The sequence below is a fragment of the Anser brachyrhynchus genome, assembly GCF_964034855.1.
Source record: "Anser brachyrhynchus genome assembly, chromosome: 1".
Lineage (NCBI taxonomy): Eukaryota > Metazoa > Chordata > Aves > Anseriformes > Anatidae > Anser > Anser brachyrhynchus.
In genome coordinates, this window is record NC_137694.1 from 54,144,151 (window position 1) to 54,171,250 (window position 27,100).

Below are 27,100 nucleotides of genomic sequence, written 5' to 3' on the forward strand. Positions count from 1 at the left end.
AGACACCTGAAGTAGGTCACCCCTCAGTATAGGCTGAAACCCAGCTTCTGCTTCATTCAGGCTGGTGCATATGTGCTCTGCATGAATTAGTCTTAAAGGTTCATTCCCAACAGTTTCCTCTTACTCCCTCTTAGCTGCTTGTGTCTGTCTACCAATGACTAGTCAAAAATTGGAAGCTACCCCAGCTAGTAGAAATTGTTCTGTGTCCTGCCTGCTTGCTTACACATCAGTTATCCTTATTTAGAGCTGACCGACCCTAGCAAAGTGTTCTCCTTATTTTTTAGTGTTAGCTTTAGCAAGCTAGCTGAATTCTTGTGTCTCTGGGAATGCACGTCCCATGACTTCTCATGTGTGGGTCTTGTTTAGTTTTGCTTTTAATGCTATCTGGTAAGCTAACTGGAGAGATCTTTGGACTTATTTCAGTTCCCCAAGTTGCCCAATTAACGTCTAAGCAGCTAAACTGGTTTGAACAGAAGTAGGAGTGTAGAAAGTTAACTGCACCGGAGAAGAGCAAAAATAATAGCTCCTATTTTGGGATACAAGTAGCTGAATGACTGTTGTGTAACTGTTGTGTTCGTTGCTTGCTCCAGGACTTAAGGGCAGCTCCTTCAGGTTAATTGCTTCCATTGCAGCACGGGGTAGGGATTGGGCTTGTAAATACAGTGGCAGTAATCAGCTTAGGTGATGACTTGACTCTGAAAACAGTTAAGCTGCAAGAATGAATGGTTCAGCCAGCACAGCCCGGTGTCTGAGGTGCCAACTCATGTTCAGGTGTGTGTTTTTGTCATTGGAAGCAAGCCATGTGCTGCGCTGTTTGGGTTCTCAAGTGCCACAGGTTAGATGACCTGGTCTGCCAGAGAATGTGGTTACACATCTGCTGTAAAGGGTCAGAGCCCTGTTGCATAGTGTGTGTGTGTCTGAGCAACTTGTCTCTCTCTGTTTCAAGTGCTGCTCCAAGGGAAAACAGGAAATGTCAGGACAGATGCTGCTTTTTAATTGTACTACTTAAGTGAGCGCCATTTTGTAGTAATGTGGAGAATGCAAGGCTTGGTGCCTGTCTTATAATTTGCCGGAATTTTTTGGAAAAATGCTCTCACTTCACTGTTGGACTGTGAATAAAAAGTGCTTGCCAAAGTGACTTGGTTTTCCTTCCATCAGATGGGCAGGAGCCAGATTGTCTCAAAGGTGGACAAGACTGGGCAGAGCAACGATAGGCCAGAGGCAGAATGGGTCAGTAAATGACTATTAAAAAGCCATGTAAAGGTAAAACCATGTGGTAGAAACAGAGATATCTGCTGGCCATTTGCAACAAGTCGTAGTTCCAAAAAAGCTGTCTTTTAACACCATGTTTTCTTGTTACATTCAGGGCCGCTGAATAAACCCTGTGCAAGCCAAACTCATGTGTATGTCCTTCTGTGAGACAGAGAAGCAAGCAATGTTTTGGGAGCTAGTAGCACCTGCAGTCTGAGCAGAATCCTTCACCCCAAGGGACAGGAGGTAAGGGACTTTGCCAGGACGAGCTGGAGCCAGGTCAGCTTTGGCACGTACCTTCCTGTGGGTTGTGGCGTGCTCCTGACTGGAAGCGTTTGGATCCCCCTGGAAAACCCACAGGGCATCTAGGCTGGGGGTCCTGCAGTGCTTTCATGATTGTAGGGCAAGTGGGTTGGCTGCAGTAGTGGCAGAAGGCCAGAGGGTTGTTTGCGTTCATCAGCTGCAGCATGGTCTGAAAGTGGCTGGGGCCAGGGCAGAAATGGATTGGAGTGCTCAGGCAAGAGGGTGATTCACTAGGAAAATGGAAGTGCTTTCTTCTGGTGTCTAGAGAAAGGTGTCTCATGAAACTTCCAGCGCTTTGCAGAGGTGAGCTTCAACCTTACTTTGTATGTGGTGGAGTGAGGGTAGCACTGTAGAAAAGTGATTCTGGGATCCCAAAGAGCTGAAGCAGAAGAAAAACACAGCTTCCGCTTGAATGCAGAAACAATTGTGTTGAGCACTACAGGACAAGTCATAGGAGTGCAGCAGTGTGATATAAGCAAATGCAAATACAGGGGAAGTGAGAACATTTGAAAGGTAATGACAAAAAAAAAGATCAGGTGGTGGCTGGCTAATCTGTGCTATGGAGCAACAAAAAATTTCAGGTGACTTTGGTGTGCAAATAGTTGATCACCCTGTGAATCAGACTTAGGTAAGTTGCAGTCTTCTGGTGTGGTCCTCACAAACAGGAACTTAGTGAAGGAAGCTTTGTCTCACGGCCACCACTGGCTGGAGGATCCATTGAATGTAAATACTGAGGACTGTCCTGTAAGTCTGAGTCTTCATAACTAACCAAGTCAAGATGTTAACTTACAGTCTTGCTAATGAAGTGTTATTACCGTACCTGTCTTTGATGTACAAATATGCTTCTGAGTTGTATATTCTAGATGGATGTCTCAGACAAGCTTGAGATCTGCTTGTCAATAAATAAATGTATTTGCAGAACGTGTTGTGACTCTTTTTGTTAAGTGGGTGACAAAGTCGTGCACCTTTTCTGGTTGCACATATTTAAGTACATTTACTTACTAAAAATAAAACAGGATTTTTTTATATACACAAACATTTCAGTGGCTACAAGGAATGCAAGTTTCTACTCACTGTAAAAAAAAAAAAATTAAACCTGGAGGATTACAGGATTAGGAGTAGCAGTTTACCTTGGAATTGACTGGATGGACCCCGTGGTACGGAGCCATGTGGGAGCAGTGCTTGAAGAGCTGCTGCCTGTGGGCAGCCCCTGCAGGCTCAGTTTGGGAAGGACGGCATCCCCTGGGAGGGACCCCACAGCACAGGGGACTAGAGTGATTGAGAAGGAGCAGCAGAGACGAAGTGCCATAGACTGACCGCAGTTCCCATTCCCCTGTTCCCCTGCACTGCATGGGGGAAGGAGTTGGAAGAGGGCAGATGGGGGGAAGCACCTCTCCCCCTACTCCTTCACTGACCTTGGCACCTGCAAGGTTGTTCCTCGCTCCTCTCACTCTCTCAGCTGCTGTGTAGCAGCGTTTTTTTTCCCATCTTAAATCCGCTCTCACAGAGGTGCGAACATCATCACTTACTGGCTCGGCTCTGGTCAGCAGCAGGGCCCTTACCTAACATGGTCCATCCCCCAGGAACAAACTGCTCCAGCACGGGTCCCCCACGGGCGGCAGCTCCCCCCAGGCCCCCTGCTCCTGCGTGGGCTCCTCTCCACGGGCTGCAGCTCCGGCCCGGGGCCTGCTCCTGCGGGGGCTCTCCATGGGCCGCAGCCTCCTCCAGGCCACATCCACCTGCTCCACCGGGGGCTCCTCCACGGGCTGCAGCGTGGAGATCTGCTCCGTGTGGGACCCGTGGGCTGCAGGGGGACAGCCTGCTCCACCAGGGGCCTCTCCACAGGCCGCAGGGGAACTGCTGCTCCGGTGTCTGGAGCACCTCTCCCTCTCCTTCTTTACTGACTTTGGCACCTGCAAGCCTGTTCCTCACTCCTCTCACTCTCAGCTGCTGTGTAGCAGCGTTTTTTTTTTTCCCATCTTAAATCTGCTCTCACAGAGGCGCAAACAACATTGCTTATTGGCTCGGCTCTGGTCAGCAGCGGGGCCCTTACCTAACATGGGGCAGCTTCTAGATTCTTCTCACAGAAGAGATTCTAGAAGAACGTTGCTACTAAGCAACATGTTTTAATATAAATCTGTGCTTTGTATATATGTAAAACAGACCAGCAGCAGGTAACCCAACAATTTCAGTATTCCAAAAATCAACTGAATTTATCGGAACATACAGAGCTAGTGAAGCTGTCCAAGAAAAACAGTGGAAATGCTACAAATGTTTGAACTAAACGCATCTGAGTGTTCTGTAAGAGAAGGAAGAAAACCTGGAACCCACCTATAAAAAGCTTCATGAAGACGTGGCCTTAGGTCTTCACAGAAACTGCAAACTGGGACATGATACATGCAAGTGGAGCTTACTGAAGGACAGAAGGCCCAAGGCCTCCTTTTCCTCCAACGCCTCATTTCTACCAGAAAGCCTAGAAGAAAGCACCAAGTTAAGCAACTACAAACACATTCTCCATACACGAACTAAATCTTTGCAATTTCTCATTCAGAGAATTTTAGTTTTGTAGGTGGTTTTACAAGGAGGTAGCAGATCTTTAGGAAGTTGACAAATCTTAACAGATTTTCTTTGGCCTGCCCACACCTCAGGACAAGGCATGAGGATGCTGCTAATGACTCCAGAGAGACAAATTCACTGTCTCTGTACTGTCTTACCTTAGCAAATAAAGGACAAATTCTGAACTTAAACCAATTTTAGCTTGCTACTACTCTCCTAACACTAGAATAATTCACAAAAAAAAATCAGAAATGTACTTTTTTTTCCCTCAGAAATATGCTTCATTAGAGAATGGAAATGTGAAGAATTTAATTATTACTTTCAAAAGTTTTTTTGAATCTGTTGCAAAACTTGTGATAAACTGGATCATACTGCCATACATCATGGATTAAAGCAACTACAGATTAACGTGAACAGTTTGAACTCAATAAATGGCGCAATGATCATACGAACTTGGCAAGATCAGGTTTAAGTATAAGACCATGGGAAGACCAGCCTATTACAGAAGGAAGTATTGCAATTATAAACACATTAAAAGCCTATTTCTTAAGTACACGTATGCGTGTGTTTTTTCCTATTAAGCAATCGAACATATTTTGGTTGAGCCTTTGCATACCACAGAGTTTTCCCTACATGTTTCATCTAGGCCCAGGGACAGCAAGAGAGGCTGAAATGGTGTTCAGTTTAAATTACTTGCATTTGCCATAATTAATCTCCTCTCATGCTACTTCAGCAGCCTTACTGGTTGACCAAACATTCCCCAGCCACTTTTAGTTTTCCATAGATTAATAAATTATCAAACCCAAGTTTTGGTGCTTTGCTGTTTGTTTTCTTTCCCAGGCACTTGATAAATGCCTAGCATCTGTTCTGATGCACATTTTTGTCGTCTTCTGTTTTTCCCCCCAAAGAGGCTCAGAATTCATCTCTGTTTTGATTTTTAATTTTTTCTAGTTTGAGAAATTTTCACCTAGGAGACTAAAGCAAAAAATATCGTGCATTACAAAATGGCTTTGAAAATCTAATTTTGCTCAAGCACTTTTATTTTGGTATAAAAACAACAAAAAGCAAATCTTTATTTTTTTTTAAGAGCAGTTGTGCTCATTATTCTTTATAAACTATTAGCAACAAGCTTTATTTTTTACCTGAAATGAGGAAGCACAGATGGCACTTGGTGCTTTTTTTTTTTTCAGATGATAGATATCAATGGCTGACCTTCAGCACAAGTTTTCTCTAATATGAGGTAGTGTGGTTGGTAGCAGCTACTTCATTCTCAGTGTAATACCTTGATATTTTCACATCTAATTCTGGTAACTTGCTAATAACTTGTTCCTTTGGCCCATTTTAAAAAGTAATTTTACTACTTTAAACACTGCTCTGGTTTTAAGGGGGCTGATCCAATCTTCTGCTATTACCCTTTTCTTTGTGACTACAAAATACAAATGACTTTCTAGAAACTCCTGTCCTTCAAAGTATGAACATTAGCCTTAGGAAACTAAAGATTTTAATAACAGATTTCCTTTTACTACAAACTGGTTTGTTTCTCACCTCCTTGTTATTTTATAGCTCACAAACAGTACCTTGTCTTTCTGAATACCTTTGTTCTGTACGAATTACACTTACCCTCTGACTGCTTCTATTGCTGTCCTGGAAGAAATCCCAAGGTAAACTGCTACTCCTAATCCTGTAATCCTCCAGGTTTAATTTTTTTTTTTTACAGTGAGTAGAAACTTGCATTCCTTGTAGCCACTGAAATGTTTGTGTATATAAAAAAATCCTGTTTTATTTTTAGTAAGTAAATGTACTTAAATATGTGCAACCAGAAAAGGTGCACGACTTTGTCACCCACTTAACAAAAAGAGTCACAACACGTTCTGCAAATACATTTATTTATTGACAAGCAGATCTCAAGCTTGTCTGAGACCATCCATCTAGAATATACAACTCAGAAGCATATTTGTACATCAAAGACAGGTACGGTAATAACACTTCATTAGCAAGACTGTAAGTTAACATCTTGACTTGGTTAGTTATGAAGACTCAGACTTACAGACAGTCCTCAGTATTTACATTCAATGGATCCTCCAGCCAGTGGTGGCCGTGAGACAAAGCTTCCTTCACTAAGTTCCTGTTTGCGAGGACCACACCAGAAGACTGCAACTTACCTAAGCCTGATTCACAGGGTGATCAACTATTTGCACACCAAAGACACCTGAAATTTTTTGTTGCTCCATAGCACAGATCAGCCAGCCACCACCTGATCGGTTTTTTTTGTCATTACCTTTCAAATGTTCTCACTTCCCCTGTATTTGCATTTGCTTATATCACACTACTGCACTCCTATGACTTGTCCTGTAGTGCTCAACACAGTTGTTTCTGCATTCAAGCGGAAGCTGCGTTTTTCTTCTGCTTCAGCTCTTTGGGATCCCAGAATCACTTTGCTACAGTGCTACCCTCACTCCACCACATATAAAGTAAGGTTGAAGCTCACCTCTGCAAAGCGCTGGAAGTTTCATGAGACACTTTTCTCTAGACACCAGAAGAAAGCACTTCCATTTTCCTAGTGAATCACCCTCTTGCCTGAGCACTCCAATCCATTTCTGCCCTGGCCCCAGCCACTTTCAGACCACGCTGCAGCTGATGAACGCAAACAACCCTCTGGCCTTCTGCCACTACTGCAGCCAACCCACTTGCCCTACAATCATGAAAGCACTGCAGGACCCCCAGCCTAGATGCCCTGTGGGTTTTCCAGGGGGATCCAAACGCTTCCAGTCAGGAGCACGCCACAACCCACAGGAAGGTACGTGCCAAAGCTGACCTGGCTCCAGCTCGTCCTGGCAAAGTCCCTTACCTCCTGTCCCTTGGGGTGAAGGATTCTGCTCAGACTGCAGGTGCTACTAGCTCCCAAAACATTGCTTGCTTCTCTGTCTCACAGAAGCCACCCCTATGGCCCCCTGCTACCAAAACCTTGCCACGTAAACCCACTATAGCATAATAATAGTATGTAAATGTTTGCCCATATCATTTTAATAGAAATTCAATCTGTAGTATAAGCTGCCTCTTACTGAAAGCTTCCCTCTGCAGAGCTAGGGACACAACTGCAAAGAACAGCAGTCATGGAAGTGAATTTGTCCTGCTGGAGGAGTTTATTCCAGAAATGTGTACCTTTATAGTGCAAAGTGACTGCACAAATGCTCCCTGTTTTTGTAGAACTCCCTGGTGCTTTCGTGACAGGAGACGGCTGGTGAAATGCATACAACTTAATTCTAAATTGAAGTCTGAATCTTTTGTATGTGTGAGGGGTCTTATTTAAAAAAAATAAGAATAATAAATCGTTGTACTATGTTAACATTGGATAAATGAATCAGCAGCCGTGGCCTGTTCAGTTGCTGGTGTCAGCATCTACCTCCTGAGCACAGCGAGGTTACTGCTGGAAGAATGATGCTTGCCTCCAGCAGAGCAGCTTGCTTGCCGTAGCCTCCCCTCTCTCCCAGAAGATGGTGGCATTTTCCTCCCAGATGGATAAATAAGGACCAATGGTGTATAAATAAAGACCAATGGATGATCTTATAAAGGAATGTCTTCCTCGAAGGAAGTGGCATATTCAGCTGGGTGGTAGTGAAACTCTGGGGAAGTGCAGCAAAAAAAAACCACAACAGCATAGGCTGTGCGAGGAGGGGGACGGGGGAGAGACATGAGCAGTGCTTCCACAAAGCGTGGCGTGCCCTTATTTCCTCCACAGAACAGGTTAAGGGAGCTCGGAGCCAGCCACCACGGTGTAGCCCCTGCTCGCCGCTCTCCTCCTTCCCTCCCCGGCCCCACAGCCGGGCGTGAACTGAACGCGACGCAGCGCTGCGGCGGGCTCGGCAGAAGCGGCACCGGAGGCAGGAGAAGCAGGGCGGTGACTGGGTGTATTCTCTTTCTGACAGCCTCCGCGAGGCACCGAGAAAAAAAAATAAATCATAGTAATTAAAAAAATCCCTAAAACCCCCTCAGCGCCCGTCGGCTGAGGCGCGGCGCATGCGCGGAGGCGGCCGGAGGGACGGGCCCTGCCCGGCGGCGGGCAGCGGGGGGGGGCGGGCGCCATGGCGGGGCCGGGGGCGGCCGCGGGGACCGCTGCGATCCCCGCCGGCGCCGCCTCGCAGCGGGAGCCCGCCGCAGCCGCGGCCATGTCCTCCGTCGCCTCCTACGGGAGCCTGGTCCATGCCGTGTCCGGGGCCGTGGTGAGCGGGGGGCGAGTGGGGCCGGGGCCGGTGGGGGGCAGGGGGGGGACCCGGCGGTGGAAGAAGGACACCCCTGACGGCTGTAAATGAAGGAGCAGCGTGTAGCTGGAAGACTCCGCGCCCTGCCCGGGAACGACCGCCTGCCCGGCAGCCCGTCCTTCCAACAGACCGAGCGTTTTGTGCCGTGAGGCGCTCGCAGGAGACGTGCGGATGGGTTTCAAGCAAGCTTCGGGTTGTCCCGGGCTGGCGAGGACGCCCGTGGGAGCGATCGCTGCTGATCCGGCACGCAGGGCAAAAGCTCTCCGGACCTGGGTCCTGAGGGTGGCTTGCCGCGCTTGTGTCGGATGAAGGTCACTGAACGTGACTGAACGATAGAAGCTGCTCACAAACCGGCCTGCCGGGGAAAGCAGAAGAAGGCGCTTCAGGTCGTTTTGTCGGTGTCGTAAATAAATACGGGGTTGTTGTCTGCTCCTGCAGGTGTTCTAGGTCTGCTTATTCGAGCAGCTGAGGTAACGGGGATTTTGCTTCCAGGTTTGAGAAAGGGAGCTCTCAAACGAGCTCCTTACAGACACGCTACGTGCTCTCCTTTTGCTGGCTTGCCCAGAAGGTGTTAGTGCTTCCTAGCCCGCACGGGTAGCATCCCGCTCTTGTGTACAGACCCCTGTCGTCAGGCTGTGCTCCTCGCTGAAGCCTGTGATACGAGCCGAATTCATAAACCTAGCCGTAAACTTAAAGCAGGGTGAAATGGTACCTCAGCTCCCTTGGTGACGGTAAGTTAATGAGGTTTCCCTGTTGTATTTGGAGGTGCTTGTACCTGAGCTGCAGTGATTTGGCTGTGAAGGAAGAGGGAGCTTTTTTTTGGACCTCTTGGACTTCTGTTCCCTTGTAGCTTCCACCTGCTGTTACTGATATTCACATGCATGTTAGAGCTCCAGGACAAGACCTTTTTCCTAAATCAGGGCAGCTTCTTTTTTCTTTTTCTTTTTTAACCATCTTATGCTGGATACCTTGCTTTTTATTTTGTTAAAATACAGATGTATTCATCCACCTCAAGACTTCTGTTTACTGCAGTAATATGTGAATTTTGTCAAGATCTTTGACACAGTAACTAACTGTTCTGATGTTGTCTCACCTTCTGCTTAAATTAGTATAAGGCACGCTGGTGAGGGGTGGAATGGGGATGTGATGCAAGAATTAAAAAAAAAAAAAGAACCTATGAGCTGTGCTGAAGCAATGAATCAGAAGAACATGTCAGGTCACAACACCATCACTTTTGTTTCTCTTCTAATTTGGTGAAAGTTCATATATCTGCTAGGCTACCTAGTCAAGTCTGAGACTAATTAAATTAATATTGTGAGCAGGAAGAAAAAAAAAAGCTTGATTTCATGTTGACTTTGATTATATAAGTATTCTTCGTCTCTGCATGTAGTTGTAAAGCAACCTTCATGTTTCAAAAGCTATGGGAATGGCAATTTTATAAAGTATTATGGCAGTAATAAAGCAGCTCTGAGTGTTGGTTGACAACATTTTACTTGTGTTTTTTTTAAACCAGCAAACTTTTGGCTGTGATCAGGCAGACCTTCGTGGCAGCAAAGTCACCTCAGGTGGCTTGTTCTGGACGCTCGCTGCCACCTCTGGGTTACCTCATGACTTTCTGTTGAGCTGTAGCTTCACGTACATTTTAAGCCGGTTTTAAGAAGCCTATACCTCGTGCCTACCATTTGTCCTGTCTGCCTCTACCCCGTCTTCCCCATTTCTGTTTTCTGATTTGAGCACGTGTTTATGTCGCTGTGTGGTGAGTTGTCCTGAGAGCAGGATTCGGGCCGAATCTCACTTTGGGAAGACGGAAGCAGGATAAATTGCACTGAGTTATGCTGGAGCAGCAGGGTACTGGAAATGAAGGTCAGAGCAGGGGAAGGCTGGCACTTTTACACGCTGTGTAGTGGGACCTTCCCACCATTTAATTCGGTATGGCTACTAATGAAAGAGTCCCACAGCTTTAGCAGCCGCTTAATGCATTTAGTATTACTGGAGAGTGTTAACAAGTTTGCACCAAGCCAGGTTCTTTATGAGTTGGATATCTTTTCCAAAAGCTGTGCAATATTAATGCAGACGTACTTGGTAGGTGGATCTTAATTGCGTAAACTGGAATTTAGTACAATGCTAGATTAGGTCCTGAAATAATTATACTATTTCTTTCTTTTTAATGAGCAAGTGTCGTTTTGTTTTATTTTTTCTCTTGAGCCAAAGCAATGTTACTGTAAGACAGCATTGCTTGTGTCATTCTTTCCCCTTTACCAGAAGCAGAGCACAGAGGCTATGAGAGTTAGAGAAAGTGTGATGTTTGTCTTCAGATGCTCACTTTATCTGCTCACAGACTTCAAAAACTTTCTCTTTGAACAAAAAGCTTCTAATGGTTTTAGTTTTAGCTTGATCTAATAATTTGCAAGTGAAAAAACTTGTTTGCAAGCCTGGGACCAAAAAGCACTTCAATTTAATGTCCTTACATGTGGAGTTTATCCCCTTTTTAAACTTAGTACACAAGTTTTTGGGTGAGAAGCAGAGGGCTGCTTCTCAGCAGAGAGAGTTTGTCAGGCATCTGAATAAACAGCTGATGCACTATTTAACCAGTTTATTTTGTTTTTCAGGGCAGTGTGACGGCAATGACGGTATTTTTTCCTTTGGACACGGCTAGGCTTAGACTTCAGGGTAAGAGTCAAAACTCAAATTTCTTTGTACTGTGGCATTTCAGTTTTCTTCTCTTGGGCATTTGTAAGGGTGGTTGCAGGGGGACCTATCTTGCATGACCAAGAATCTGACTTGTGCAACACCTTTTAATCACTAACACCATTTTTCCAGCCGAAGGTAATTCTCCCTTTTGAAAGTATTGGGCAACCTTTTAATTAGCTGGAAAGCCCGTGTGATCTGTGGCCAGCTTTGGTTTCTAAATGGTTGTCTTATACTGAGAAAAGAAAGATGTGAGATTACACAGTATTACATTCGTGGGGCGGTGGTGGTGTGCTTGGCTGCTGAGAGCACTTCACACCGCAGAGGCAGTATCACAGAAAACCTAGTCCAGAATTACTCCTGAGAATGTATTAAAGGGAAAATGCAGGGACAGAACTTGAAGCAGAATCATCTGACTGATTTTACAAAAATTTACAAAAATTTTACAAAAAAGAGCATTAGAACAAAGTCTATACTCTATCTCCTAGTCAAAAGTCACAGAATCACCAAACACTTTAGGACTGCAATTAAAGCGTTATTGAGAACTAGAGGGAGATCGTCAGCCAGGTGGTCAGAAATAAGTGGTTGAGAAGTTGGTGCCGTACGGCTCTTCAACAGCTTTCAGCACAGGGAAGGACAGCGTTTTGCTAAGGCTTAGCTATTTGCAGATTAACTGCAAGAGATGGCTCTGCTTGTAGAGCTGCTCTGGAGCGCAAGGAATGATTGTGAGAGCAGATAGGCAGCCCAGTCCTAGTCTCTTACCTACCTTCGGTTCCTGTCACAGCTCTAGGGTTAGGAATTGGTAGATACTTTGGTGCCCAAAAGAACCTGCTAGTCTGGGGAAGAGTACCAGTGACAAGTAGCCTTACCTAGCAATGAAAATAGGGATATGCTTTTAGGAATTTCTGCAGAAACAGAGAATGTCTGCCCCTTACAAGGAAGAAGAAATATGCTGTTCTGGGGTATGTTCAGAGTAGGAAGGATAAGGAATTGAAAATGAGTACCAGAAATCAGAATAATCTAAAAATTCAATTCTTCTGTTTTCCAGTTGATGAGAAAAGGAAGTCAAAGACAACACCAGCAGTCCTACTGGAAATAATCAAAGAAGAAGGCTTGTGAGTAGATATTAATTTTCCTCTGGTATTAATGTAGGAGAGCTCTAGAACTAATCTGTATTTTCTTTTTAAAGTGGAATAGTTAGCCTGTATCTGTGTGGACAGATTTTTACTTTAATTCAAAGTGTCCCCATATATGTGCTATGACTTGCATAATCCAATGTGTTCATCTTCAGTTAATTTGGATTAACTTTCTTGAGTACATTATGCAATCAAGCTGTTTAGCAATGTAACTGTGCCTCCATTAGCGAGGTGGCTGTCTCTCTTCAGAAATGCAGGCCTGTACACAAATGTACCTTCATGTACCTGATAAACCAGCTTTGTCTGTCCTAATTCTTGGGTGTGTCCATTTCTCATAACCAAGATGAAACTCTCAGGCAGCTGAGCCACTTTGAACGGGAGAATTGGGACACATTTCCCAGTTGGAAGTTTCTTCTCCCTAAGCACGTGGAAAGAAACAAGGGATTCTTTGTGCTAATGACATTCAAGGTCTATGGAAAAGTATCTAACTTTCAGCAATGTTGTGTTGTAGTATTTGCTCACTGTTTGTACTGAGTTGAAAAATAGTTGTACATGTGTCCTCATTATAAATATTTTCTTAAGAGTTCTAGGGATTCACGTAAGTGCACTAGAGCTTCCAGGACTTTTAAAGCTGACAAAAGTTTAGCTTGGCCAATAATTTTTTGACACCTGTGAACTGGAGCAATTGGCAGTTGTATGCACAAGAACATCTCAGTCAGTCAGTGCTCTCCTGTTCACGTTTCTACGTTATGTTTGTCACATGAGGACAGCAAGTAAACTTCAATTAAGAAATCGGGAATTGGAGAGACTGCAAAAGCAGGCATCTTCCTTTTCCTGTGAAACAAAAGTCAGTAATTCTGGCAGGAAGGGAACGTTGTTTTCTCCAAAGATTCTTGGAAGACGTGGATAAGCAATGAATGAACTAAATTAGTTTTAGGGATGTCTGAAGTAACACACACACCAACCTGAAACCAACCAGCAAAAACAAACAACAACAACAAAACAAAGCAGTGCAAGGTGAGATCAACATGTTGTTGTTGGCGTTAGTTTGTGGAGTCATCTCATAGTACGCTTTTCTGAGAGTGCTTTTCTCATCTAGATGTGATGTAAAGCAAATAGGTTTAGCTAATGGACTTCGTCTTCTGCAGAAGTTTATCAAGCAGCTTTGCTTTCTTCCCTGCGCTTTCATTCTTTTCTGAGTGATATGAAGGGCGTTCGCTGGTGTTCATTGAGTTCATCTCAAGGTTGCACTTTGGAACACAAAATTAGTTTTTGCGTTCAGAAATACTTGTTCGTGAATGACCGATACTAACACTGACAACGTGAGTCAGCAAAATCATGCTTTTTGTTTCAATTTTGTACTGCAAGATATTTTGTTTGAAAATCATCAAAAATAGCTCTTAATAAACCAAGCAAAACCAAACTAACACTCGCATTTAAAAGACATGGTCCGCAGAGGGTGTTTCTCCCTTTCTTTTCCAGCACAGAATAAATAGGTGATGCAAAAACTGTTCTTCTGATGACTAACAGTACGCACAGTTAGTTTTTAACTGTAGCTGTATAATCAGTGACGCCTGTGACTTCAGAAGCAGTCCCAATAATGTGGTATATCCCCAGCTACATTTGAGAGAGAAGCACTTGAAGCATCTAAGGATGAAAACCTGGTGTTTGCATCACAAGAACAGTCAGATGCTGCATTTACCAGCCTCGCATCCTTTGTGGTCTCCGTCTTGGGGATTCTCCTTTTTTCTTTTTTTTTTTTTGGGTATTCCCAGTATTTTCGTGAACACTAACGTGCAGTAATCCTGGAGGCTCTTCTCTGAGCAGATTTCTTCTGCTCTTCTCTACCTGGCCTGCGCAGCTTCAATAACGATGCATATTGCTATCCTTTTGGGATGTATTGTAGGACATGCTGGGGATGTAGGTCAGTTGCTGAGGTGTCCCTGTTTTTACAGGCTCATCAGGCCTGTCAGAGAAGGGAGCTTTGCTAATCGGCTGTTAGGAGATCATTCTTAAATCAAGATACACAAACAGTGACAGCTATTGACAGCACCTGAAAAATAACTCTTGAGTTGTAAGGGTAGGCTTGCCTATTCACTTTTTTGTCTGTGATTAATTCAGTTAAATTTAAGTAAGTAATGTTTTTTTTTTTTCTCACTTACCTGACCGATTTGCTCTAGACTTTACTGCAAGGCACTTAGTAGAAATTCCTCCCACCTGCATACCTCATGCCCCAGGTTTAATCCTTAGGAAAAATCTCCTTGGCGGAATATATTCATTTCAGTAATTAGTCTTCCATCTTTACATTTAATGTAGGAACCCAGACACATTTTTTCTTCCTTGCTCTAGTTTTTTGTTATTTTTATTATATTGAAGGCGTAGTGTTTTTGATTTTTTGGATTTTTTTTTTATTTTTTTTGCCCTCTCTCCCCACTTCCCCAGCCATGTTATTTTCTGTCCTTGGAGAAGTGAGCATCTCTTTACTAGGTTGTCATCTTTTCTATTGGACTGACACCTCTTATTCTCAGCAAGGTTAAGAGTTACTTCTTGGTGTCTAAGTGTGCATGTTTCAATATGCAACTTGAAGTGGCTATGTCAGTTTTTATGTAAATGTATACACTTCAAGCATATTTGTGCCCTAAATGTTTGTAGTTCGTTGCTGGATGTTGATAGAGAACAAATACGGTGGTAATACTCACTTCTGGCGTGAGTGGGCACCGAGCTTGTCACTGTAAATGTATTCTACCTTTACAGCTCCTTTTCAGTAGAACTGGTCTTGATTTTATAAGTGCTTAATGGCTTAATTCTTATGGTATAATCAGGATTTTAGTATGGTTTGTGACCATTAATGGTAAAGACATACCTCGTTAGTATTGTACGTTTTATATACAGTGTTGGGTCTCTGGGACCTTCAGCGTGTAAAATCAGTGTGATCACACAAATGCTTTGCTGTTCCTTACCATGACTTCTTCCTTACATTGACTTTTTTCTTTCCATCAGGCTGGCGCCATATCGAGGATGGTTCCCTGTTATCTCCAGCCTGTGCTGCTCCAATTTTGTTTATTTCTATACGTTCAATAGTCTTAAAACTCTCTGGGTCAAAGGTCAGCATTCAACCACTGGAAAAGACTTGGTTCTTGGGGTTGTTGCAGGTAATGAAATATACTGAAAATACATTCCTGATGAAATTGAGATTTTAAACTAACATTCTCCTTTATGAAGTCCGTTGGAGGTCGTGCTCAGTGCCTGCTCCTGTGTTGTGGTTTAGCCCTGGCAGGCAGCTCAGCACCACGCAGCCAGTTGTTCGTTCTCCCCAGGTGGGATGGGGGAGAGAATTGGGAAGGTAAAAGTGTGAGAACTCATGAGCTGAGATAAAGACAGTTTACTAGCTAAAACAAAAGCTGAATGTGTAAGCAAAGCCAAACAAGGAATTCATTTACTACTTCCCATCAGCATGCAGGCGCTCAGCTACTTCCAGGAAAGCAGGGCTCAGCACGCAGCATGGTTTCTTGGGAAGACAAACGCCATCACTCCAAACATCCCCCCCACACCTTTCTTCTTCTTTACCCCAGCTTTATTGCTGAGCGCAATGCGACATGGCATAGAATATCCCCCTGGTCAGTTCAGGCCAGGTGTCCTGGCTGTGTCCCCTCCCAGCTCCTGGTGCACCCCCCAGCTCCTTGCTAGCAGGCAGCACGAGGAACAGCAAAATCTTTGGCTCTGTGTGAACACTGCTCTGTAACAACTGAAAACTTCAGTGTGTTACCACCAGTATTTTCATCAAAAATCTAAACCACGGCATTGTGTGAGCCTCTATGAAGAAAATTGACTCTGTCCCAGCTTGCCATGATAGGCAGCCCCTGTATGCAGACCTGCTTTGTTGTACAGCTCTAATTGCTCTTCCATGCCCTCCCCACATCAGGATAAGCATGTTCCTGTTGTCAGTTCTGGCAGAAAGCATGGTGCTGTTTCAGCTTTGTATTTTATTTGTGCCTGGGGTATTGCTTACCACAGTATCTAGGTATCATCTTTTAGGTCTTGAAGAGAAGTAGCAGGGAGAGGTAAGGTGTTTTTTTTGTTTGTTTTGTTTTGTTTTGTTTTTCAGAGGGAAAGATATATGACAATTCCAAAATATTTTTGATTAGGATCTGAGAGTTATTAAAGTAAGGATTTGAAGGCCAGCTTTTAGATTTCTTTCTGGGTCACCTGAAAGGGACAGTAAGTCCCCAGAGACGTGTGTACAGGAGGAACTATCTGTTCTTTTTCATTGTTTCCTCTCATGTGGATGCTACAGTGACTTCTTTGAAGAAATGGTGACGCTAGTTACTCTTCTAGGAAATCCAGCGTGAAAAATTACCACTGCGTGCCTGTGTTTGCCAGTACTGTTCTGCAGGAGCAATTGCTCATGGGTTCATCCTGAAAAACCTGTGAACTGGGGGGGGGGCTTTTTGTTTATTTTTAGCTAGGTCCTTTTACTTCCAGTGTAAGTGCAGTTTATGGGTGGGTAGGTGGGGGAAGGTAAGGAAGGAAATTCTTAAGTTGGCTTTATCAGTGGAGTAAGCTTTCAAAGATCATTCTAGATCAAAGGCTGCAGGAATTAGGCTGGTAGCTTGTCAGTTAAATGGCTAGGTTGTCTTCAACATCAGTAGTGGATATCCCCATGGAAAATAATTTCTGGTGTAAATTGAAAGAATCCACTTACGGTGATCACTAATTCTCCACACCCATCTTTCATTCCTTCTACTGGTAGCAAATACGGATTGGATAAATACCAAGAAAAAAAAAAGGAAAAAAAAGAAAGACCAAAACATTTTCTTTCCAGTCTGGAAAATAACGTTTTATGACTTCACCTTTAACTGAGTCAGCATGAAAAACTACAAGTAGATTGGACTCTAACTTGCTGTGTTTTAACGCTTTGTTCCGTAGTGGAATCACACCGACTTTGGTTAAAGGAGATTAACGTAGCTTGACTTCCATGGTGCTGGATGTTGCTCAGAACTTGAGAGCTCTATATAGTCCTTATGAAGGACACCGAGGCATAGTTTCAGTTTCTGTTCCCCAGAAGATCCTCCTCGGCATCCTGCTGATGTGTGGTCAGGATGGACAGGCAGTGAGGTGAATCAGAAGCTTGGCCTCAGAGGGTGGCGGTGCGTTCTGGTTGGGGGGCAGCGATGAGCAGCCTACCCCAGGGGTCAGTGCTGGCTCCAGTCCCGTTCAGCATCCAGACTGTTGTCTCGATGATGGGGCAGAGTCTGCTCTCAGCACGTTCCCAGGTGACACAAAACCGGGAGGAGCAGCTGTCCAGCAGAGTCGTAAAGATGATGAAGGGCCTGGAGCATCTCTCCTGTGAGGGAAGGCTGAGAGAGCTGGGACCGTTCAGACTGGAGTGGAGGACGCTGAGGGGAGTCTTACCTGCGTCTGTAAATTCCTGAAGGGAGGGTGCAGAGAGGATGGAGCCAGGCTCTTGTCAGTGGTACCCCGTGCCAGGACAAGAGGCAGCGGGCACAAACTGGAACGCAGGAGGTTCCCTCTCAACATCAGGAAATATTTTTTTCACTGTGCAGATGATGGAGCAGTGGTACAAGGTGCCCAGAGAAGTTGTAGAGGCTCCCTCCTTGGAGATCTCCAAAAGCTGCCTGGATGTGGCCCTGGGCAGCCTGCTCTGGGTATCTCTGCTTGAGCAGGGGCGTTGGACCAGATAACCTTCAGAGGTCCCTTCCAAACTCAACCATTCTGTGATAGTTAGGTTTATATTCTGTTTTTCTGAACCCTCTCTACCCACTTCAAGGGAAAAACAAAACAAAAACAGCCAAAAAAAAAAAACATAGTGAAATTTAGCCTTTTTCAGGTTTACTGTTCTTGATGGTGATGTAGTGTGTTCATCTCAATATAACGGAGTAATTCAGTCTGTAACTCAGTCTCCGAACAAAGGGACCAAAGAACAAGCAGTTGCTAATTTTTGTAATGCAGAAATAGTTGTAAGAAAGCAAGATCAGGAGCTTGTTTTTACATTGGTACTTCAAAGTAACTGCCTCAGTCGTTACTGAACTGGGAAGAGGTGTACTGGGTGATTGTAGAAGTAATGTTATTTAATCCTTCTTCCCGTTACTGCAAAGTACAGTTCTAAACTACCTCTGTTGCAGCCTTATGTATCTATTTCTCTCCCCCCATACAAATTTCTGATACTCAGCTTTACTGTTGGGGTTTGTTACTGCTTGTAATCCCGTTGCCGTTTTTAAGTCTTCAGATATTTGGAGAATCCAGTGTTTTCCACCTTAGGTGTACTTAGCATATCTGAAAAACTAAGTTTTCTTATTCTCATTTTTTTGGCAGTGTAGGAGCTTTTTTCTGGTAAACTGCGTGCATTTATCTGTTTTGATCTCCCCTCCTAGAATAGTCCTTCTACCCTTATCACTTTGTGTTTTCTTTTTGAAAGTAGGCAGGCAGCCTCCTCTCCGTCATGGAGTGAAGTAGGGCATGAACAAGTAGAGTACCTCGTGTTCCAGTGCGAGGTACTATGCAGCAAAGTAACAAGTTCACTTAAGATTCCTTCAGTGTGCTCATATTCAGTGGGTTATTTTTAGTTATGGGGAGGAGTAGAAGATTATCTTCCTGCTGCATGCAGTCTGCTGCTCGTCTGATTCACAACAAGATCAGGGGGAATACCTGAAGTAGCACATTACAAATTACTGACTCATTTTTACTGTACACTATTTTTTTTCCTCTCTTCCTAACAGTAACTTCAGTTATGTGTGAATTAGGGTAAAAGGGGATAAGAAAACCTTTGCAGTCTTCTGGTTCTTGCTGATTTTCTTTGTCCTGTGTTTGCATTAGGTGTAGCGAACGTACTCTTGACCACTCCTCTTTGGGTAGTGAACACACGGCTGAAGCTGCAGGGAGCAAAATTTAGGAATGAAGACATTGTACCAACCAATTATAAAGGCATAATAGGTAAGCATCTGTTGTCTTTAACCAAAGAGGAGTTACTTAAATCAAATACGGTATCAATGACTCTGAAGATCAAAGACTTCTATTTGTAAAACAGATTTCATTGTGGAATCTCTGTGCTTCACTATCACTTTGTGGTCATTGAGTTTGACAGGAAACTGGACTTTGCCACCTCTGATGGTAATTTAGAGTTTGCAGTTTGCATACCTGTGACCCAAAGACCTGTTGCAAAGGTCCAGATCATCTTATTGAAATCCTGGAGTAGTAGTGAGCCCAGTGATGTGGTAGCTGGGAGTCTGACTTTGGACAGACAATTTGCAGATTAGAATTTTACTCACCGTAATCTCTTAACCACCCACACATTCAGGCTGTCTGGCACTTTAATAATAATAATTAAAAAAATCAGTTTTGAAGAAGAGGATTAAGAAAAGTAATAGTGATTCTGAGCTTGGACTAAAAAGAGCAGGGCACGTGCATGGGAAGCAAGCTTTATTTACATTAGTGGTGGTGTGAGGATAGCTTCTTTATCACTGTTTTTCCCTTCTGGGTTAGATTAGAATGGAAGATGAAAAGTGTCACACAGAGGACTGCAGTGGATTTTTATATAATTTGAATATCAGCCTTTAAATATAACTTTACCCATCTTCTACATTTCAGAATTTTGTATTCAAAACTCTTAAAGATTTTTTTCACCTTTCTTCTCAGATGCCTTTCATCAGATAATACGAGATGAAGGAGTCTTAGCTTTATGGAATGGTACATTTCCCTCCTTGCTGCTGGTCTTCAATCCTGCTATACAGTTCATGTTTTATGAAGGCTTTAAACGGAAACTTTTGAAAAGACAGGTGGAAGTAAGTATGTTTTGAGGCCAGGTGATGGAAATTATCTGTTATAAGACAGGTTCTTTGACATGTGTTGATTATATCAGGAAATTTAGAAATGTAGGTTTGGTTGAGGTTCTTGGGTTTTTGAGGTGTCAGTATTTTGTGTGGGGGCTTTTTTTGTTTGTTTTTTCAAACTTAACTGATTTTTGATAAAGGTACGTGATTATGATGCCAAATGAGATGTGAATCTTTCATATTCCTAAGGAATTTATTAATATGATGAATTCCTCTTCCTTTAAAAATAAAACTGCACCTCTTGTCCACATTCGTTTAGAATCATTTGCAGCTCTTGATTTAAATTAGAGGGGTTTAGATTCTAATGTATCTGTTTTATAAGTAGGTATTTATACTCACCCTGTAACCCTATCTCCAGTAAATCAAGTATATTGATTGCATACACTTTTGATTGGAATCAACGTATTTTGGCAATTTAATAAATGTTCTGATATGGGCGTCTGCTAATTTTCAGTGATTAATTCACACTGAGGTGAGCTGTTACGTTGTTACACTGAAATAGGCTGTCATAGTTTAGGCTATAACAATGCATTTGGTGCATCATGGAACAGTGTGGGTTTTGGAGGTGGGAATGGGGTTCCTACAGGTGTTTTTAGCTGATAGGGGAGTGAGATTTCTAGCCTGTGTCATCAAGGCTAAAATTCTGCCTGATAATCCTGAGACATAGCTACTATGCTATAGAATCACAATCAAGGAGTCTTTCAATCCATCACCTTTCCACAAGTGTGTGTTGTGTGACTTAGTTTAAATGTTGCAAAGCCTGAAATAAATGGGAATTGATGGTGTGTTTTAATGCTACTTCCCTTATCTTATGTCTACTCCCAGTGCTTTAGGTTTGATTTAGCTGGCATTATCTCCACTGTATTTCAGTAACCTAGTTAGAGTGAGCAAATGAGAAATCCAAAAGCTTGTGAGCAGGTAAAAATTTAAATGTACTTTAGTTGTAGGAAAGCAGCTTGGTTGGACTATAGTTTTGACTTTTAAAAACAAGAAAACCCAAATGCTTCATGAAATTTTTATGCCAGACGTACTTGGATAACCCAGTAGCAGGTAACAGTACAGAATCCCCAGACGTGTACAGGTAACTGACTAATGTGGTGCTTTGTGCTCTTTCTATACTGAACAGCTCACATCTTTGGATGTTTTTGTCATTGGTGCGATAGCCAAAGCGGTTGCCACCACCCTCACTTATCCTCTGCAGACAGTGCAGTCAATTCTGCGGGTAAGTGCTCGTTTCATTTCAGGGTAACTGCCTCTGACTTGTTCTGTATATTGCAAGGCCCATTCATGTGTCTTTTTGTTCTTTGTGTTCATGAACCCCTGTTTTTGGGAGCCCCTTTGCGTGATGCAGGTCATTGGCAAGGACACCTCTTTTCTTTGACGCCCTCCTGATGCATTCTAACAGAACTTGGCATTACCGAAGCAATTTGTTTCAAGAGGCTAGGAGGACTGATGCCATAATGCATCAGTACAGCATCTCCCAGAAGCCGATGCACCATCCTGCTTCTAGGCACTGAAGAGTGTAATTTTACTTCTTTGAACATAAATAGAAAATGTGTCAAGTAGGAAATTAAAATTAAATCTTCTAAGCCCAGTTTGTTTCCCGATGACCTAGGGTAAATCAAAAAAAAGTTCTGTTCGTAGGTTTTGTTTCATTCTGGCCTGACCTTGTCAATAGCCAGAATGTGATTCTGGAATGTGATACGGAAGCTGACCTCCCTCATAAATAATATCTTTAACCACTTGCCCAGCCTTGTAAGCTAATTGTAGTGGTAATGGAAACACTTGCATTTATTCTCACTTGCAGTTTGTATGTGTGCTGGATAACGCTACCAGCTTCAGTATGTGCCCATACTGTATTAATATTGTAACATAACAACGGGGAAGGGCAATGTGTGAACCTGATCATACGTAAGCAAGCATTGTAGTTTAATTTCAATGTTTTTAAATCTATTTTATATTTTTTCTTGTTAATTACATAACCATTAAACATTAATAAATGTTTCCACATGAAGTATGACACTGTTTATCTAAGTAAGGAGAAGCTCTAACTTGCATATATGGTAAGGCCATTACATATGTTTTAAAGGCTGTAAATTTGGAGAGGTAGATGAATTCTTGAAAGTGAGCCCTCCATATAAAAGGTATCGCTTTGCAGGCTAGTCTAATAGGGGACTTTTGTTATTAGTTGCTCATCACACACAAAAAGTGTTTTTTCTTACCAATTTTCTATTAGTTTAGTTTTAATCTTCTCTCTAACTTGAGCAGACTAAATGCATTTTGATTTTTCATAGCCTGTAAAAATTTCGGGTGCTATATTTCAAATCAGTGGGACTTGAATAGATTTACTGTGTTGTTACTACCCTGAAAACCTTTTGTGTCTGCACAGCTTTTATCAGTTTCTGTTCCTTTCTACTTCACCACCCTGCTCGTGCACACCATGGCATCCATGTGTTAGAAATCAAATTTTGTCAGCAGTCGTTTTTTTCTGAAATTTTCTCAACTTTTGATTATCTGCTGAGCCAGTGCCCTCATTCGATGTCTTAACCTGTTTTAAGAGACTGGGCACGTCTCAGGAGTTAAACTAGTAACAGAGGCTTTTATTATTGAAGTGATAGGTACAGAAAACATTTAAGCAAATTTAGCTTTGTTTGGATAAGTCGCAGCATTGGTCTGTTTTTAATTTGTGATGTGTTTGCTGCTGCCATGAAGGAGAACTGGCAGGAAAGTCCAAGTGCTCTGTGTTAGCTTTAGCTTTGCACAGCGCTACAGTTTCCATGGCCTATGCAAACAGCTTTAACCCTTGCTCCTTTCCATGGATTCAGTAGAAGTAGCTACAATCTTGTGATTATTATTTCATGTTGTATTTGGCTCCTACTGGCTTTCAGAACAAAATCCTTCTGTCTTTTGGTGGCAGTGTCCTTCTTTAAAATTAAGGCAGCCCTGGTAAGCTGTGCTGATGGTTTAATGCAATAACCAGCTGCTGCTTGCTGCCCACCTCAGCCTAACTCAGCTAGGTTACTGCTGCCTTGCCTGGGCAGTAATGAGTTGCCTTTCTGGTGGAGCACAGCCTAACCATCGGTGTCCTGGTGGTGGGGGACATTTCTCACAGTGGCCCATGATGAAATAAAGTGGCCTGTGTACTACTTGTTTGTGCCAGTCCATCCTTTCCCTGTGATGATGGGAAATACGAGGATTCCAGCTCTTGTTCTGCAGTTACTAGAGGTAATGTCTTCCCCTTTGCTCTGTAAAAGAAGCAATAGCCAGAAACCCTGAACAATTTTAGTGAGAACAGCACAAACGTGCATCTGTCACTTCAGATACATCTGTGGTACCTGTGCTGCCCAGTTCAAGCTTGCACTACTTCGTACTTCATTTTCTGTTTTAAAGCTGGCATTGTTTTATGTGCTGATGTTCTTATTACTCAGATTAAGTGATGTTCAAAAAAAAAAAAAAGGTTTGTGAACAAAGGTTTGGCATTTTCAGAAATAACATTCTGCAAGAAGTATACTTTGCATAGTTGGGTTTTTGAAACAGTTTTTCATGTTTACACAAACTAATACAAGCCTGATACAATTCATAAAAACTTGCACATCAAAGTTAAGTTCTGTCCTCCAAGTAGAAGTACGGGGCTTTTTTCTTTTTAATCTTAAATGTCTCGAAACTTACTGTTCTTTCAAAGGCATTAGGGTTCTTTGTAGTGAAGTCTCTACACCTTTGCTTTCCACCTCTTGGAAGAGCTCTCTTCCGCATTTCCATATAATGAGCAGTTACCGTGTGTAATTGATAGTGCTAAGCAGCTTCCAGCCTTGCTGTTTGGTACATCTATCTCCCTTCCAGTCATTAAAAATACATGGCACTGCTGTTACTCCTTATGCAGGGAAACTACTACTTTAGCCTGTCAGTAAACAGTGGATAGGTTAAATTCCCACGTGGGAAATAACAACACGGTTCATGTTCTTAGTAATCCTGGATTGCAAAATTTCTCTTTAAAACTCATGCCTATTTTCTTTAGTGTAGAGAATGCTAGTCCCTTTGGGAAATCTTCCCCAGTAACTGATGAAGTATTGGCATCTTAGGGAGAAGTGAACTTTTTTTTCCTCCGATGAAGCTCTGTTTGCAGTACAACAGAGTAATTTCATGGTGGAGAAGTGATGAGAAGAAAACACATAATCCTGATGTTGTTTGGAAACCTATGAGTAATCTGGGCAGGGACTGGCATTGTAGCCTGGAACCTAGTTAGCATTTTGGGGGGGAGGGAACAGACAGCTGTCAGTCTTTGAAAAAAGTCCTTAACCCTGATTTATCGATATCAGATCAGTTAGTTGCTGATGACAAAATCATTGTGAGTGTGTATTTGCTTAGTAAAGGGTAATTTCCAATAGCGTTCTGTTGTTGCTATATCTGAAGACATTTAGCAAAGGGACGTGTGTAAACCTGGCATTTTCTTATTACTTCCAACTTACCTCAATCTGCTTGTGTACTCTGCATGCTGTCAATGCTAATTTCTTAAACCTACGAATCAGCAGTTGCCTGGGTAAGACTCATCCCAGTTCACCTTTCGTAGCACAGAAGCATGATACAGTCTTCAAAAGCTATTTGTGCATAAATACAAGTGTGACAAGCCCTGCGTATTAATAATTCATGGCTACAGCTTGCTGGCAGTGCTATTGACCTGTAGCAGGTAAGAGTTTCAATGAGTGACAGAAAAGGAGCTGCTGAAACTGCCAGCTTAACCCTAAGACACGGAATTACAGCTGCAGCTATCATGCTTGCTTAAAAACAGTCTGGGGATATGCAAACATGCTGAGTAAAAGAGAAGTATTCAGGCCAGGTGTTTTCCTCAAAGGCTGGTGATGGGCAGATAAATCTGGGGTTCACCTATGCAATCTCAATGAAATAATGGTTTGCAGATGCATGAAGCTTTGAATTTTTATTAAATGCAAGCTGTACAAGCCAGAAGGAACTTGCTTCAAATTTCCTATCTGTACTCAGACTCTGCAGACTCAATTTTTGAGATCCTGAAATCTCCTGCAGAACAACAGAAAGACAGCCAGCATGGCTGCGTATCACATTTTCTTAGAATCCATCCTAAAAGCAATAGATTTTATTGTAGCACATACCATTTTAATGCTTGCTGTGTAAAGTTGAGTAACCTGAGCTCTGGCCTCGCTTAATCTCTGATTGCTAGTACAGCCTAGAAAATGTTAAAAGAAGTTTAGGATAGGCTTTTCAGTTTCTTACCTATGTAATGGGTTCTCTGCCTAGTAATGTGGAGAAATAGCATAACAAAATGTCATTTCTTCCTCTTCTTCCAGTTTGGACGCCATAGGTTGAACCCAGAGAACCGAACACTAGGCAGTCTTAAAAATGTTTTTTACCTTCTTCGGGAGAGAGTGAGGTGAGCCTTCTGGTTTTTTTCTAACATGATATAGGAGACTTGAATATTGCTAATATGTTGAAACTGTTGCTGGATCTGACTCGTTTCTTTTTGCCCCCACCTTGAACTTGCCATTTGATTCATCCTGTTTTGTGTGTTTTGTTTTTGTTTTTTGTAATATACTGTAGAAGTACACAAAACCAAGTTTTCTTAAGTATCGCAGCAGGACTTGGTATCAAGGATATGTATTCGTTGACTTCTGATGTTAAGAAGAAGCGAGTTTCTTCTAGAATTTTCTCTTTAAAATACTTCTAAACATAACTGTGACTTGAGATCAGGAATGAATTTAAGATTCTTACAGTTGTCATTAACTTAACTTGTATTAATTCTGTCTAGCGTACCAATTTACTTACAGAAAGCTATTTACACATGTTTTTTTAATTTCTATTATTTTATTTTATTTTTAGGCGGTTTGGATTAATCGGACTCTACAAAGGCCTTGAAGCAAAGCTCCTGCAGACAGTCCTTACTGCTGCTCTTATGATTCTAGTGTATGAGAAACTGACTGCTGCAACCTTCACGGTCATGGGATTAAAGCGATCACGCAGACATTGAAAAAGGAACCTATGCCAAAGATTTTGGGCTCCGGAAAGACACATTCCATTTCTGAGACCACGCTGGGTAGTAAAAGGTCCTCACTTTCTCTTTATTTCTGTTTTCTTTTTAGCCATCTCCATTATTTGGAGAAATAATGAGTACGTTCTGTAGGACTTGTTGCCATGACTTTGGGGATAGCCCAATCCCCGCTCTTCTGTGGACTCACTGTGTTAAGAAACAAAGCAGAGACCTTCTTGAAACACTTGAAATGAAATTTTAATTGCCATATGATTTGGCTGATGCTCTTGGTGAGAACGAGCATCTTATAATGCTTAACTTCCTTGTTTTCCCTTGAATTATCCTTAACTATTATTCTGTCTTTACCTTCTGTCAACAGCTGGTGGGGCTGGTTTCATGTTATTCTCCTCGCACTCTTTTTGTCACTTGATTTGTGATTCATTAAAATAATGAAGAGCAAGATTTTTGATGCCTTTTTTTTTCAACTTCTAATACGTGTTTGTGCCACAGGATGCTGGGATGTTCTCCCAAATACCTGGTGGTGAGATTTCTGAACTGCTAGAGTGTACGATAGCTGTGAGTAGGCATGGTGCCTTCTAGAATCCACCTAGCAAATTTTCAATGTGGATACTGGTTAGAAAGGGGGAGCGTAACCTCCTGCTTTCTCAAGCTGAGTACCTCACGCCGTTTCAGGAAAACAACTCCTTACTCAGAAATAGATAAAGTTCTGTATTCTGGTTCCGTGTTGAGAGTGTGTGAATTCATGCCACGTTCTCACGCAGACAGGGAGCAATACCCTGTGCTTCATCGGTGGTATGCCTTCTCAAAAATGCTGTTTAATTGTTTTTCCACTAATCTTCCCAGATGCTTTCCTGACCATAAAGCATAAAGGTCGTAACTGTTGTCCCAGCTAGTGTAAGTGCATATGTTCTTCTTGCATAGTTTTTGTTCAGTGGTCCTTGGCCATAAAATCCAAATAAATCCTGCTCTCTGTCATTAAGTCTGCAGCAGGATCGTTCTGAAGTACAGTTTTATATTTGAAGTATTGAGAAACTCCGTGGCAGT

The 27,100-nt window shown here is 42.7% G+C and overlaps 1 protein-coding gene across 4 annotated transcripts; it reads left to right on the forward strand.

The window, feature by feature from the left end:
- Nucleotides 1–8,148: 8,148 nt before the first annotated feature.
- On the forward strand, nucleotides 8,149–26,495 carry SLC25A17 (solute carrier family 25 member 17). Of its 4 annotated transcripts, none has more exons than XM_080576989.1 (9): nucleotides 8,149–8,330; nucleotides 10,979–11,039; nucleotides 12,106–12,172; nucleotides 15,194–15,345; nucleotides 19,028–19,144; nucleotides 19,847–19,992; nucleotides 21,167–21,262; nucleotides 25,359–25,441; nucleotides 25,888–26,495. In XM_080576989.1, exons 1-9 carry the CDS (start codon nucleotides 8,193–8,195, stop codon nucleotides 26,033–26,035), a joined length of 1,008 nt encoding a protein of 335 aa, XP_080433115.1. In that variant the 5' UTR covers nucleotides 8,149–8,192; the 3' UTR covers nucleotides 26,036–26,495. The 4 variants fall into 4 exon arrangements, with proteins under 4 accessions (XP_080433115.1, XP_080433118.1, XP_080433116.1 ...); XM_080576992.1 differs by lacking the exon at nucleotides 8,149–8,330 and adding an exon at nucleotides 8,879–9,100; XM_080576990.1 differs by lacking the exon at nucleotides 8,149–8,330 and adding an exon at nucleotides 9,134–10,298.
- Nucleotides 26,496–27,100: the final 605 nt, after the last annotated feature.